The following is a 15,098-nucleotide window of genomic DNA, read 5'->3' on the forward strand; positions in this document are numbered from 1 at the left end:
TGGGTGCTGCCCTCACCTTTAATTTGCCTTCACAGCAAGGAGCACATGAAAGGGCAACGCATGCAAAACAAGACCAAAGATAATTCCCAGCTCAACTCACCAGCCAGTCTGCAACTAGACGAATTATCCTGTCTAACAGTTTGCGTTAAAAACAGGGGTTTGGTTATCATACATTTGTAAATACATGTGCCATTGTGCTTTGTGCTGGGCGTCCAGTGTGCTCCTGTGCCTTTAAGGAGGGGTGGGCTACCTCCAGGCTCATCTGCCTTCTATCCATTAGAATGCATGTGCTTCTACTATGGCGGCTCTCATAATTTTAAAGAGTTAGGACTGCAGGTAATACTGGGGTGCCTTGGAGTGGCTCTGCAGCTTACGCATGTATTTGCAAATGTAAATCTAAACCCCTGTCTTTATTGCAAACTGTTAGGATAACTTAGTTGCAGGGAATTTTCTTTGGTTTGGTTTGTTACTGCTATGCACATGTGCAGATAGGGGAAAATGCTAACAGAAGGTGAGAGCAGAATAATGAAAAGGTTAGTGTGCTGCTGCAAGCAGGCTGGAGATGTGCACTTGTCTAAGATGTAACTATTTACAGCAGAGGTTCAAGGCTCTGGATTTGCTGTCTGGCAGGGTTGCCTTGATCAATGCATAGGCTGAGCACAATTACCTCTCTTAGTCATCCACAAAGCAGAAATCTAAAATTAAAAATCAGCTAAACTAACTTCTTCTTCTTTTTTTAGTCTGAAAGAGTACGAGTGATCTATAAATATGCTCTAGACAGGATCTCAAAGCAACATGCCCAAGAACTGTTCAAGAACTACACCATTTTTGAAAAAAAATATGGAGACCGGAGGGGGATTGAAGATATTATTGTGAATAAAAGAAGATTTCAGTATGAGGAAGAAGTCAAGGTGAATGGTGTTACAAATTACAAACATGTACAGTGTATTGCTGCAGCTAGATTTTTTATTAATTTTTTTTTTCCCTTGTTTTTGATTCCTAGTTTGGGTGATATAATATTGGAACTAATCATTGTTACGCTTTTGTTAAAGGCCAATCCCCATAATTATGATGCTTGGTTTGACTACTTGCGGTTGGTGGAAAGTGATACAGATGCTAACACTGTCCGAGAGGTGTATGAACGCGCTATCGCTAACATCCCACCCACTAAGGAGAAGAGGCACTGGAAAAGATATATATACTTGTGGATTAACTATGCATTGTATGAAGAGCTAGATGCAAAGGTATAAATAATAGTGTTTTAATTTTTTTTGTTTTTATTGAAGAGCAGAGGGTACTTCTAGATTGAGTCCCACAGGTCACATTTGTTATAGTTTGGAGTTATTTGGTAGCGCATGAGACTCTGTTGCCAGACCATACATTTCAATATGTATGTGTATTTGAAGTGGACCTTCACTTAAAAGTAAAAATACCGCTCACAGTATCTGTAGCTGCTGACTTTTTTTTTTTTTTTTAAGACGAGTGCCTCTTTAACATATCTTCTGCATGTTTTTACCTCTAAAAGCCTCCCTTGTGTAGACATTCAAAGCCTCGGACTACTGCTAGGCACCACCTTCTTGGGTGTCATGTAGGTGACTCAGAGCAGACACTCAGGTGACACGTTTTAGTACACAGATGGTGTATAGAACATCCCCCATAAATGTAATTTCTTGATTGTGTGATTAGCTTACTGATTTTCACAGAAGTCTGCACTAAGATACACATCAGATTTTGGGGAAGCCTGAAACAAAAATGTTTTTGGTAAGATACTTCCTAAAGGGAAATGTCTAAAGTGATGCAGACCCTGCCACTTCCCTCATTAGAACGCTGCAAGTGCAGCAGCTGATTGATAGTTATAAAATAACTTTGCAAATGAACACTGACAAACAAAGAGCTATTTCTTCAGAATAACAAAAGGTAGGAATCTACAACAAATGTGCTTAAAATCCCTGCAATGTACATAGATCACCCAGAGGGGTGTGTGTGTGTGTTTGTTTTTTTTTCCTCAACAAAAGTGGAGTTACTATTTTTAATTTAGTTCCTCCAAGAAGCTTATGTGTTCCTCTCTGTTTTTATGTGGTTCACTATAGAAGCCAAACTCCTACAAGTAGGTTTACTGGCTTGCATTCAGAATTGGTCCTTGTGTATGACTGCTATAAGTGTAGGGCGGTTATGCTAACTAAAGTGAGTGCAAACAGAATCAGTCACACACTGCGGAGTGTGCATATAGTCCAACAGCTTGAGTCGCATTGGCTGCTCTGTCTGCTACTTGCTTCTCTCCATAGACTTCAATGTGTTTCTCTAGCCACACCTGTCATTTCCAAAGGCAAGAAGAACAGGATGTGAACAACACAGGTGTCAAGTGTAGAGAGCCGTGCAGATACAGACACAATCAGTACAACCACTATCTGTAATATAATTGTAAAATATAATAACCCCTTACAATCTTTACATGGGAGTAAACTCCAGTGGTTGATATTTACCTATAGGTAAGCCTTATTATAAGCTTACCTATAGGTACAGTAAATATCTCCTAAACGTGAACCGTAAATGGGTTGGGGATGTCACCCGTGCATTCGCTCTGAAGGAACGGCCTGCCCGTGCAATTCCTTCAGAGTCCTATGCCTTGAATAGCGGCTCCTGTGCGCATGTGCGGAAGTGATGCCATTGCGGCGCGGCCAATCAGACGGCCAGAGGACACAAATCATGGAAGCCATGTCAGTGGTGACAGCATGTCGCCGGAGGGCTTCCTTTTAAGGTTAGTTTTACATAATGTGCTAGTATGTGATGCATATAACTTTACCTTGCAGGTTTAAAAAAAAAAAAAAGCATGGCGGTTTACTACTGCTTCCAGATTGTGTACATAGTTGCATACATAGTTGCTTTAAAGTACCCATACACTGAGAATTTCCCATAAAGATTTTGAAGAACTGTATAAGACTATCACAGTGTATAGGATTATGAATAACCAGGGAAATTTAGGAAATGGGGGTTCTCAGATGACTTTAAAGCGAAGTTCCACCCATATTTTAATCTTTATCTCAATCGATATATTCCTGTAAGTTGAACAACATTTGGTGAATTTTTTTTTTTTTTTTTTTTTTTTTTAATTTGTTTCGCTTGTTGCTAAGGGTGTCTTGTGTATTCTGCCTCCTTCGGGGGCCACAGCGATTTACGTAATTTCCTGCGGTGCTTTTGCTCTTGGGAGATGTGTGTCATCGTTCCCAGGAGTCAATGGGCATCGCCGCAGGATTTCTTTTCTTCTGCGTTATGCCTAGTGTGTAATGCGTGAGATGGGGTGGTGCATGCTGGAAAGCAAGCAGCACCTTATCCTGGAACAGAGTCCTAGTGGCTTTCACATGCCCCCACAATCAAGACGAGGCCTAGCAAGCAAAAACAAAGGTAAGTAAATAAAAAAAACATGTACTAGAATGGCGGATTTATTACTAACATCCTTTAGAGTATCTAATTCATACGAGCTGAAAGGGGTACCTTTAAAAAAAAAAAAAAAAAGTGGGTGGAACTCCGCTTTAACAAATGTCAATCTAGTATCCTATTATCCACTGTTGTACTTTGCTATTGCAGAGAAAACATGGCACTGTGGTTCACAAACTATGGGGTGCATGTGTGACATGCTAATGATAGTGCAGGTGGATCTAATTAGGGGGAAAAAAAAGTCTGATAATTTGCAAATTAACATTCTTAAATATCCTTCTTAACGCATCATGGCAGCATACGCCTATGGGTTGTGGCTCCGCCCCCGCAACCTGATATGACCGCGTAGCTATTAAGGTCTGAGAGAGCCCCTGCCCCAGCATTCTCCTTTTTTTCCTCACCTGTCAAGGACCGAAACATGCATCCCTTACCTAACATTCGCCCCAGCCAGGTTCTAGCCTCTCCTGGGTGGAAGTCCTATCCTGTGCAGCCTCTAAATGAGCTTAATGGAAGGAACCCCACTCTGATGGTCTCAGGGGTATGTTACTATGTATTACAAACCTTAAATAGGTTTATGGATCGCAGCGGTCTCCAGCTCCTTTCAGTGCACCTGTGGGTAACTTCCCCTCCTGTCTGTCTCCATAGCTCCAGCTTGTCTCCCCTCCGCTCTCTGTGCCTAGCGCCGAGCGTCTCAGCTCTTCGCGCATGCGCAAACAGCGGTATCTCGTCAGGGCATCCCACTTTCCAGCTTCCAAAATGGCGTCGGAGGCCTTGGAGCGCATCTGCGCATGCACGAGCGTGACGTCATCACCGCCGCGACGGCGGCAAGTTTAAAAACGCTGCAAATGTCAGCATTTTCTTGTCTCTTCTCTCCTGAGCCTGTAAGGAGAAATTTTGACCGGATCTCTTTAAGAGGGGATGATGGGTAAGTATGAAGAAAGAGAAAAAAGAGAGCCCTCACTAATGCTGTTTAAATTGAACAGCCCCACCAGGTCTTCCAGATCGTCACATTCAAGACGAGGGGAGCCTTCAAGAAGGAGCCGCTCAAGCCACAGGCAGAGTCGCTCAGAGCGCGGCAGAAGTTGCTCAAGTCGCAGGAGGAGCAGATCAAGTCGCAGGAGAAGCCGATCAAGATCAAGGCATAGTCGCTCCCGCCACAAGAAATCCCCTGCGCGCAGGAAATCTCCTGTCACCCAGCCTTCCTGTCCACCCGGGAACTCCTGCTGGATTTGCGGTGCTATAGCACTTCCAGACAAACTAGCCTGTCGCACGTGCTTCATTGAGGCAACTAAGGACAGAGAAACAGAGGCAAGGGAACCAAACGAACCATCACCACAAGTCGCAGGGCCAGAGGCCAGCAGACCCATACAAAATACCTCATCCACTGCTCCATCATCATCAAAGACGTCAGACCCTCTCTCTGACACTGATGATCTAGAGGCATCCACCGGCTTTGACTTTTCACTGATCGATCCATTCGTGAAGTCAGTAAAGGAGGCGATCGACTGGGTGGAGGAAAAAGAAACTCCTCAAAAAGTGAGGAAATATTTTCCAAATCTTAAAAAAGACCCAGAGAACTTCCCGTTCATTGATGAACTTGAGGATCTAATTAAGGATGAGTGGCAAAAGCCAGAGAAAAAAAACTGGCCTCAGCAACAGATTAGCAAAGCTCTATCCACTTAAAGAGCCTAACGTCAACCCACTAATATCTCCTCCAGTGGTCGACTCCTCTCTAATGCGCCTCGCTAGGCACATAACACTCCCAATAGAGGATGCAGTCACATTCAAAGATGTCCTGGATAGAAAGATCGATCTGGATCTTAAGAGGACCTACCTCTCGGCAGGTGGCGCTTGCAGGCCAGCAATAGCATTGGCTGCTGTCTCAAGCTGGTCCACGATGGCCGAAAAGCTGGTGTCAGAAGGAATGGAGCAAGAGAAAGTTATCTCAGCCCTCCAAGAACTTAGTCTCGCAGGCGACTTTGTCGCAGAAGCCTCTGTGGACATAATTAAAACCACTTCAAGAGCAATGTTAAGCTCAGTAATGGCCAGAAGGGCGCTTTGGTTAAAACCCTGGTCGGCAGATCCCTCCTCAAAGTCCAACTGGTGTAAAATACCCTTTGATGGCGTAAACCTTTTTGGAGAAAAACTGGATTCCGCTATTTCTAAAGTCACCGGAGGAAAATCGGGACTCATCCCTTCAGATAGGAGGCCCAGACAGCAGAGACCACCAGTTTCTAGAAGAAATCTGCCAGATAAATACAGAGAGGCAAGATCCTACAGGCCTGGGAAAGAGTATAGGAGGAACTGGAAGAATCCCCAGTCATCATTCCTCAAGCTCCAGAAGTCTAAGACCCCTACCACAGGGGAACAAAAGTCTTTTTGAAGGTGCGTCCGCCCAACCAGCTTTAGTGGGGGCCAGACTCATGAGTTTCAAGCAGGTCTGGGCGGATACAATAAAGGACCCATGGACGATAGACACTGTCCAGTTCGGGCACAAATGGAAATTCAAGACACGGGCTCCAAGAGACCAATTCTTTGTAACCAGATTACCGGCATCTCGGGAAAAAAGGATGCTACTGACAAAATACGTCCAAGACCTGTTACAAAAGGAAGCCATAGTGGAAGTTCCAATATCCCAAAGGTCAACGGGTTTCTACTCCCCGTTTTTTCTGGTGAAGAAAAAATCAGGGGATCTCCGCCCTGTCTTAGATCTAAAGAATCTCAATCGCTCAATCTTAGTCGAGACATTCAAGATGGAGAGCCTCCAGTCAATTCTTCGGGCCATGAATATTGGGGATTGGATGCTTTCCGTCGATTTACAAGACGCCTATCTGCACGTCCCCATTCACATCTCATTCCAAAAGTTTCTCCGCTTTGCAGTAGGTCTTCATCATTTTCAATTCCGAAGTCTCCCGTTCGGGATCTCCACCGCTCCAAGGACATTCACAAAAATCTTACTACCAGTAATAGCCTTACTAAGAGAACAAGGATTGAGAGTCCATCATTACCTGGACGACATCCTCTTGCTAGCAGCCAATCAGGATTCCCTTCTACTGCATCGATCCATTCTGATTACCACCCTACAAAACTTCGGCTGGATCATAAACTGGGGGAAAAGCAATCTGCAGCCCACTCAGAGAAAGATATTCCTGGGGGCGGAACTAGACACCCGTCTCAATATGGTAGAACTTCTGCGGGAAAAAATTCCCAGTCTCATTCAGAAGGCGAGAAAGTTATTAGCCTCTACCACACTACCAGCTCGGGAGTACCTCAGCATACTGGGGTCATTCTCAGCAACGATCCCAATGGTACAATGGGCCCAATGGAACACCAGACCTCTGCAAGCATCACTGTTAAAACAATGGAACGGGGTATCATTGTCTCAGCCAATCATAATCCAGAAAGAAATAAAACAATCACTCTGGTGGTGGACCAGATTGAACAATCTGAAGAGATGCAGGCATATAGTCCCTCTTCCTCAAGAAGTAATCACTTCAGACGCCAGCCTGAAGGGCTGGGGGGCACACTACCGCCATCACGCAGTCCAGGGCCTTTGGACATTCAGAACAAAGAACGTGGTCTCAAATATATTAGAGATGAAAGCAGCATTCCAAGCTCTCTTAGCCTTCAGCCCCCTCCTCAGGGGGAAAGAGGTCCTGCTAAAATTGGACAACAGAGTGGCAGTTGCCTATATCAACAGGCAGGGGGGCACCAGGAGTCGCTCCATGATGCAGGAAGTCCGTCCAGTCTTCGAGTGGGCACAGCTGAACCTGTCGGGGTTAACGGCAACGTATGTCCCAGGAGTCCAAAATCAACTAGCCAACTCTCTAAGTCGGACCTTTGTATCAAACAACGAGTGGGCCTTAAGTCACCAAGCCTTTACCCTCATAACCCAAACCTGGGGGATACCGGATATAGACCTGGCGGCAACACCGGTCAACACGAAATGCCAGAGGTATCTAGCCAGAATTCTTTTCCCATCGGCAGAAGGCACGGATTGTCTACAGCACGATTGGAACTTCCGTTTGGGGTACATCTTTCCGCCAACACCACTCATTCCGAGATTCTTACTCAGACTCAAGAGGTCGAAAGCCAGTGTTAGAAGTCCTCCCATTTTGGCCGAGACGACCATGGTTTACGACGCTCCTCCAATTGAGCACAGCAGAACCACTGACACTCCCAATGACAGCGGATATACTGTCGCAGGGGCAACTCCTTCACCCATTTCCGGAGAGGCTGCATCTAACAGCATGGAGATTGAAAGGACTAGGTTCTTAGTCCAAGGTTGCTCCCAGAAGGTGATAGACACTCTCCTTCAGGCTAGAAAATCCACGACCAATAAAACCTATAAAAGGATCTGGGAGAGTTTTCTCTTAATCGCACAACAGCAATCCTGGAACCCGGCATCTCCATCAGTTGCTCAGATCCTCGAGTTTCTCCAGCTAGGTCTAGATAAAGGTCTTAGGTCTAGTACCCTGAAGGTACATGTATCAGCCCTATCCGCTATGACAGGAGTGAAATGGGCTCAAGAACCTCTCATCATCCAATTTCAGAAGGCTTGCCTAAAGTTGAGGCCACCTAGGAAACCTTCCTTCCCGACATGGGATCTTTCAGTAGTGTTGGAAGCCTTATCCCATGAGCCATTTTTTCCGTTAGAGAATGTTTCCCTGTGGGACTTAACTCTCAAAGTCACTTTCCTAATAGCAATTACATCAGCTAAAAGGATATCGGAAATTCAGGCCTTACAGGCTAAGGAACCATGCTTAATATTCTATCCAGACAAAGTAGTCCTAAAACCATCGGATCGCTTCATCCCGAAGGTGTCATCATCTTTCCACTTTAACCAAGAGCTATGTCTCCCCACCCTCTCCACAGAACAGGGTGATCCACATCCGCTTGACATAAAGTCTAATATCCAGGCCTACCTCTTGGCAACCAGCAATCTGAGGAAGACAGAAAACCTACTGGTCATTCCTTATGGGTTTAGAAGAGGACAAGCAGCAACCTCTCGCACCATCGCAGCATGGTTGGTAAAGATCATTAAGAGAGCTTACACATCGAACAACACACGAGTACCTGAGGGCTTAAGGGCACACTCTACAAGGGCAATGGCGACCTCCTGGGCGGCCTACTGTAGGGTATCAGCCGAAACCATCTGCAAAGCAGCCACTTGGTCTTCAAAAACCACCTTTTATTTCTCATTATAAAGTGGACTCCGCTAGATTGTCCACGGTAGAGTTTGGGAGAGCGATTATTCAGGCTAACTCCTCAATACCTTCTAAATAAAACTTATCTTTTGCTCATACCCACCCAGTTTGCGAGTTATTCCCCATAGGTGTATGCTGCCATGATGCGACAGGAAAACGGAAAATTGTATACTCACCTTTCCGTAACTTTCCTTTCCTGTCGCATCTCATGGCAGCATACAAATGCCCACCCATCTGAGGTGAGGTATATATACACGGAGAATGCTGGGGCAGGGGCTCTCTCAGACCTTAATAGCTACGCGGTCCTATCAGGTTGCGGGGGCGAAGCCACAACCCATAGGTGTATGCTGCCATGAGATGCGACAGGAAAGGAAAATTACGGAAAGGTGAGTATACAATTTTCCGTTTTGTGTTATCATGTATTGTTTTCAGACTGCTTATGGTGATTTTTTTTTTTTTTTTTATTGATTTATGATTTTTTAATTGTATAATATTTTGACAGGATCCAGAAAGGACCAGACAAGTATATCAAGCCTGCTTAGAATTAATACCACACAAAAAGGTAAATAGAAAGTATAAGCTGTACATTAAGCCCAGTAACACTCAGACTTAACATGGTCTTAGCAGTTCAATTGGCAAGTTAAAAAGAGGTTTTAAATTGGTGTTCCACACTAAAAAAAAAAAAAAAAAGGAGGAATGTGCCTGAAAAAAAAACATTTGGAAATTTTTATTTTTTTTTTAACTTACCTCTAAATGCCTGTTGCTAGGGGGTCCCTCGTAGTCTGTCTCTTTCAGTGCCTGGGCTGGTGACATCACTTCCCCTCAGCACAGGAAGGGCTCATCTCTGCTCCCTCCCTCTTGTCAATCATCTGGGACCCATTACAGGTCCCAGATGACTGAGCGGCCAATCACGGCGCGCGGTGTTGCTCGCGCATGCGCAGTGGGTGCGCGGCTGTGAAGCCACAGCTCGGCGCCCACAGTTGCAATGCCGGCGCCGTCGAACGGAGGGGGAGATGAGCGGGGCTTCAATCCCCCACATCGCTGGACCCTGGGACAGGTAAGTGTCCAACTAAAAGTCAGCAGCTGCAGTATTTGTAGCTGCTGACTTTTAATTTTTTTTTTTAAATGGGAACTCCTCTTTAAGGCCCCTTTCACACGGGACGGATCCGTGTTGATCCGCCCCGTGAACATCCGCTGCTCAGCGGGGATTGCTTCGTTTTCCCCAGCTGAGCCGGCAGATGACAGGGCGGGACCCGCACACTGTGCAGGGACCGCCCCGTCAGATCTCCGCTCTCCCCTACGGGGGATCGGAGGAACACGGACCGTCTGTCCGTGTCCCTCCGATCCGCTCTGCAGACGGATAGAAAAATAGGATTTTCTTCCGTCCGCAGAATCGGACGAGAGCGGAGCCGGATGACATCGGGTGTTTGCGGATGTACATCCGCTGACACCCGCTATCCCATAGGGATGGCTGTATGTCCTTATTTCATCCGAAAACGGATGGATGAAATACGGACATACGGTCCGCATGTGTGAAAGGGGCCTTAGGGCATTTATCCATTTAATCAGTGGGTGATGCATTGGTACTTTTAGAGTACTAGCTTGCACACCCACAGTGAGGTAGTACAATAGCTTGTTTTGAATTCAGACCTCATTATTGTTTTTCTTCTCTTCCAGTTTACATTTGCCAAAATCTGGTTAATGTATGCACAATTTGAGATAAGACAAAAAAATCTTCCTATGGCTCGAAAAGCTTTGGTAAGTTTGGGTAAAATTCTGATTCATTCTGCGCATGTTTTCTTTGAACACTGTGCGAAAGTAAGCATGAACATTATATATGCGATTAAGTAAGAAAAAAAAAATCTAATTTAATGAAACTTCAAAATACACATCTAAAAGTTTTCTTACTTGCTCTATTGTTTTTAAAAAAAAAAGTTAGTCGCCAGAATTTTTAATTTGGTAGACGTTCCATCTGGGGCCTGCAAAAACATTAACCACTTGCTTACTGGGCACTTATACCCCCTTCATGCCCAGGCCAATTTTCAGTTTTCAGTGCTGTCACACTTTGACAATTACGCGGTCATTGTACTCATATGAAATGTTAATCTTTTTTGAGACCAAGCTCTCTTTTGGTGATATTTAATCACCACTGGGTTTTTTATTTTTTGCTAAATAAAAAAAATGTAAAAAAAGCAAACGTAGTTTCTGTTCTAAAATTTAGAAATTTTTTTTTTTTCTCTCCAGTGATCTGCGCTGATGGGGCTGTGCTGAGGCGGCACTGATGTTACCAGTTACCGGCTCTCCTCTCCTCACACTGTGACAGCGTGTGACAAAAGTACTGCCGATAACCGGCAAATCTGTTCACACTGTGATCAGTTGTGATTGAACACAGCTGATCATGTGGTAAAGGGCCGCTGTGATTGGCCCTTTACCACAATCAGTAAATGTCTGTGTACAATGGACACCATATGTGCGGCGTGGTTCCGGGAGGATGATTGTGGACACCCTCCTGGAACAGCCGTGCTGTAGCTGTCTGTCAGTTATAGCGCGGTAAGGAAGTGGTTAAAGTGTGTGTTTGTTTTCATGGCCCATGTTTGCTGTACCATAATGTTTGTATGGAAATGAATTGGGTAGAGATTGCCCTTCACTTCCTGTTCCAGATACAGGAAACGAAAGGAGATCTTCACAAAAGAGGGTGGAATTCCCCTCTTATACAGTTGTCCCCATTGGAATGTCTACCCTCACACCTTGTTCTGGTGACCACTCCAAAAATTTCGATTCACCATTACTTTCTGTTTCAGTGAAAATGATAATCACAACAAATAGGATAAATCTCCCCAGCTGGGATCCTAATCACAGTAAAAACTTGACAGGGAGTCTAGGCCTTCCTCACTCTTTCAAAAATAAAAATAGTTTTGCTTTTTACATATCCGCAGATTTTTTTGATGCTTTATGGAAAAAGGGATTTGGTTCCTAGTTTTGTCAGATTATTTTAACTTTTAGACAGCACCCCTGAATTATTTGCAACACGTCTGGTCTTTCTCCGATGTAGGGCACATCCATTGGCAAATCACCAAAACTGAAGCTGTTTAAAGGCTATATAGAACTGGAGTTACAGCTTCGAGAATTTGATAGATGTAGAAAGCTGTATGAAAAGTTTTTGGAATTCACACCGGAAAACTGCACAACATGGATTAAATTTGCAGAACTGGAAACTATTCTGGGAGATGTTGACAGAGCCCGTGCTGTGTACGAGCTTGCAATTGGACAGCCGCGTCTTGATATGCCTGAAGTAAGTGAGTGTTTTTTCAGTTTTTATTTGTTTTTGTCTGGGAATGCATACTTTTGTATTTCAGAAACTGCTGAAAGAAAATATTTTCACCATGTATAAAAAAATAAGTCTCTAGTACTTTAAGACAAAAGTCCCTTAGTGGCCTTTTCCTCACTACACCATTCTCCCATGGCCAAGTGGCAGATGGACCTTAAAGTGTTACTAAACCCAGGACCCTGCATTCACTATATCTGGTTTCCCACAGTACATGGAAATGCAATCATTTTAGCAAATATAAACTGCTTTTCTCATCAGCAGTATAAAGTAGTCTTGTAACTTCTATCAGTGTCTGGCCAAGCACTGGTTAAAGCTTAAAGGAGGCGTTTTTATTCCCCTCTGACTGTCCTATGAGGCTTCATGACCCCTGACTTTCTGTCTGGACAGTGCTGATTGGCCCTGTGCCGATCACATGCACCCTCTTACATGCACCCTCTCAAAAAAAAACTCTCTAGCAATACACACCAAACTGAGCATGTACAGAGTGCCTCCTAGGGCTCTGTTCTATCAGCAGATGGATTGGGGGAAGTAAAAGAAGGGGTGGATCAAAGAGCCTTTTAAACAATGAAGAGGATTAACCTCTTAGTGAGTATAACAAGCATGCTTTAATGCATATACAGACTGATTTTACTATTGTGGGTTTAGTAACACTTTAAGACTGAAGTCTATTCCAGACTTCACAACATATTATCCAGAATTTGACCCTTTCTGACTAATGACACCACAAAGCAACTTATTCACTCCTTGATTATTTCCCGCCTTGACTACTGCAACTCTCTCCTTTAATGGCCTACCCTTAAGCAGGCTATCCCCCCCCCCCCCCTTCTGTCTATTATGAATGCTGCTGCTAGATTAATACACCTCACTAATCGATCCGTGACTGCCGTCCCTCTCTGCCAATCTCTTCACTGGCTTCCACTACACCACCGTGTAAAATTCAAAATGCTAACCATAACGTACAAGGCCATTCACAACATCGCCCCCATCTACATCACCAACCTCATCTGCAGATATCGCCCAAATCGCCCCCTCCGCTCCTCCCAGGACCTCCTGCTCTCTAGCTCCCTTGTTACCTCCTCCCATGCTCGCCTTCAGGACTTCTCCAGAGCCTCTCCCATCCTCTGGAACTTCCTGCCCCAGTATGTCCGATCAGGCCCTACCCTGTCCACCTTTAGGAGATCCCTGAAAACTCATTCAGGGAAGCCTATCCCACACCCACATAACTGTCCCCGAGCCACCCCCATCAAATCATTCTCTGCAGCTATTACCTTTTGTACCACCACCCCCTCCCTTTATAATGTAAGCTCTACGAGCAGGGCCCTCCTGTACCTTTTGTATTGAACTGTACTGTAATTGTGTTGTCCCCCCTATACACTGTAAAGCGCTGTGTAAACTGTTGGCGCTATATAAATCTCGTATAATAATATTTTTTAATGAGTAAATGACAGCAAAATTAAAGTGGAGTTCCAGTCTAAAAAAAGACAAAAAATGAAAGTCAGCAGCTACAAATACTGTATACTTAATATAAGGACACTTACCTGTCCAGGTATCCCGCGATGTCAGCCCCCCTAGCCGATTCGTAGATTGGCTTTGGGTGCAGGCTCCGGCATCTCCACTAAGGGAAACCGGAAGTGAAGCCTTGTGGCTTCACAGCCTGTTTCCTACTGTGCATGCGCGAGTCATGCTCTCTGAATGGTCCCGCTGTCTTCTGGGACCTGTGTGTCTCCCAGAAGGCAGCGGGGGGAAGATGGAGCCAGACATTTCGTAGATCTCAGTACCGCGATCTTACCCAGAAGTAGGGCGGGTACCTGGTTTTGACAGGTATCTGCAAACCCCCCCCCCCCCCCAGAAAGTGCCAAATGCTGCAGTGGAGGGTGCAAACAAGCAGAGCTTCCCCTTTTGGGTGGAACTCCGCTTTAACGCATTCTATACCAAAATGTAAGAACACCTGGGACCCATGCATCATACATTTCTTAGCAGCATAGTTGGATGAGTTGCTTGATTGACCTCCTCCCTCTTGCTTAGACTGATAACTTCCAAATGCAACCCACCGAGGAATCCCAATAACAATCTTACCATGCTGTTGGATTGCTTTTATGCCATTCATATGCTATTCAATGTTGTACAAAACCGAATACAACTCCTGGATTATGATTATTCGTGACAATGCAACTCTACTAATTAAGACAAATTGTACTTTTGTTCATTTCTCTTTAATAAAATATTGAAAGAAAACAAAAGTCCATCTTTAGTGTTTTTAGAAAAAAAGCATCGCATTGGTCTGACCACCGGACCTGCGATGCATTTAGGCAAGCTCCAAAATAGTGCTCTTTATGTGCAATCATATGAAAATGCCAATAGGATACATTTTTGCCTTTTTAATTGGAAACTGTTGTGTTTTCAATTACATATTTTGAATACATTTTGTAAAGTATTAAGTCATTTGCAATATGTGCTCCATCATTTCATATTTGCTCTCTCTAGTGCCCTGGCAAAGAGCATCCTGCACCCAGTTGCCCATCGCAGCCTCAACTCAGTTTGCCATATAGCATCAGTTCACATCATACTACCAAAAGAGAACCTCAAAGTCTATTAGCATTTATAACCTAGAGGAGTCACTGGTACCTTCATTCATGACGAAAAACTTTAGTAAAAACCTGTTTTAAGGCTTGATTCTAGACTACTGATACTTTCGGTCAATTACTCGGCAATACCGAGTACCTATACCTTTGCAGTGCAATTTGCGTCCATACATAATGAATGGGATCAAGTCGCACTGCAAAGAATCGCATGTGATTTGAACAGGAATGCAGTGCGATTCCTATCCAAAATGCATGCGATTTCCCCCACCGTTCCTGTGAACCCAGTATAGAAAGAGAAGGGCCATCTAGTGCAGCAATGGGCTAATTTTCTAACAACTCACATTAAAAAGTACATATCTCGTCAAATCCAAATCTGCATAGTGTACCTGTCCCACCGATGATGGGAAAACCGTGGCTGCTGGAGGAGAAGTTCTGGGACCCCTGTGGGTATAGGGTGGAAGTGATGTCGGCTTGGGGGTGGATCACCTATACATCTCCTCCAGCGGCTGTGGTTTTCTGTCATCAGTGGGACCAGGGACACTATGC

At 44.6% G+C, this 15,098-nt stretch overlaps 1 protein-coding gene across 1 annotated transcript in view; it reads left to right on the forward strand.

Moving 5' to 3' along the window:
• The window catches only part of CRNKL1 (crooked neck pre-mRNA splicing factor 1), a 47,231-nt gene that overhangs the window by 23,909 nt on the left and 8,224 nt on the right, over positions 1-15,098 (forward strand). The window contains exons 7-11 of the mRNA XM_073628154.1: positions 741-911; positions 1,053-1,244; positions 9,145-9,204; positions 10,320-10,400; positions 11,695-11,934. Coding sequence (XP_073484255.1) covers positions 741-911; positions 1,053-1,244; positions 9,145-9,204; positions 10,320-10,400; positions 11,695-11,934 — 744 coding nt within the window. The remainder of the gene's footprint in view (positions 1-740; positions 912-1,052; positions 1,245-9,144; positions 9,205-10,319; positions 10,401-11,694; positions 11,935-15,098) is intronic.

Source organism: Aquarana catesbeiana, linkage group LG04 (assembly GCF_042186555.1).
Source record: "Aquarana catesbeiana isolate 2022-GZ linkage group LG04, ASM4218655v1, whole genome shotgun sequence".
In the NCBI taxonomy this organism is placed as follows: domain Eukaryota; kingdom Metazoa; phylum Chordata; class Amphibia; order Anura; family Ranidae; genus Aquarana; species Aquarana catesbeiana.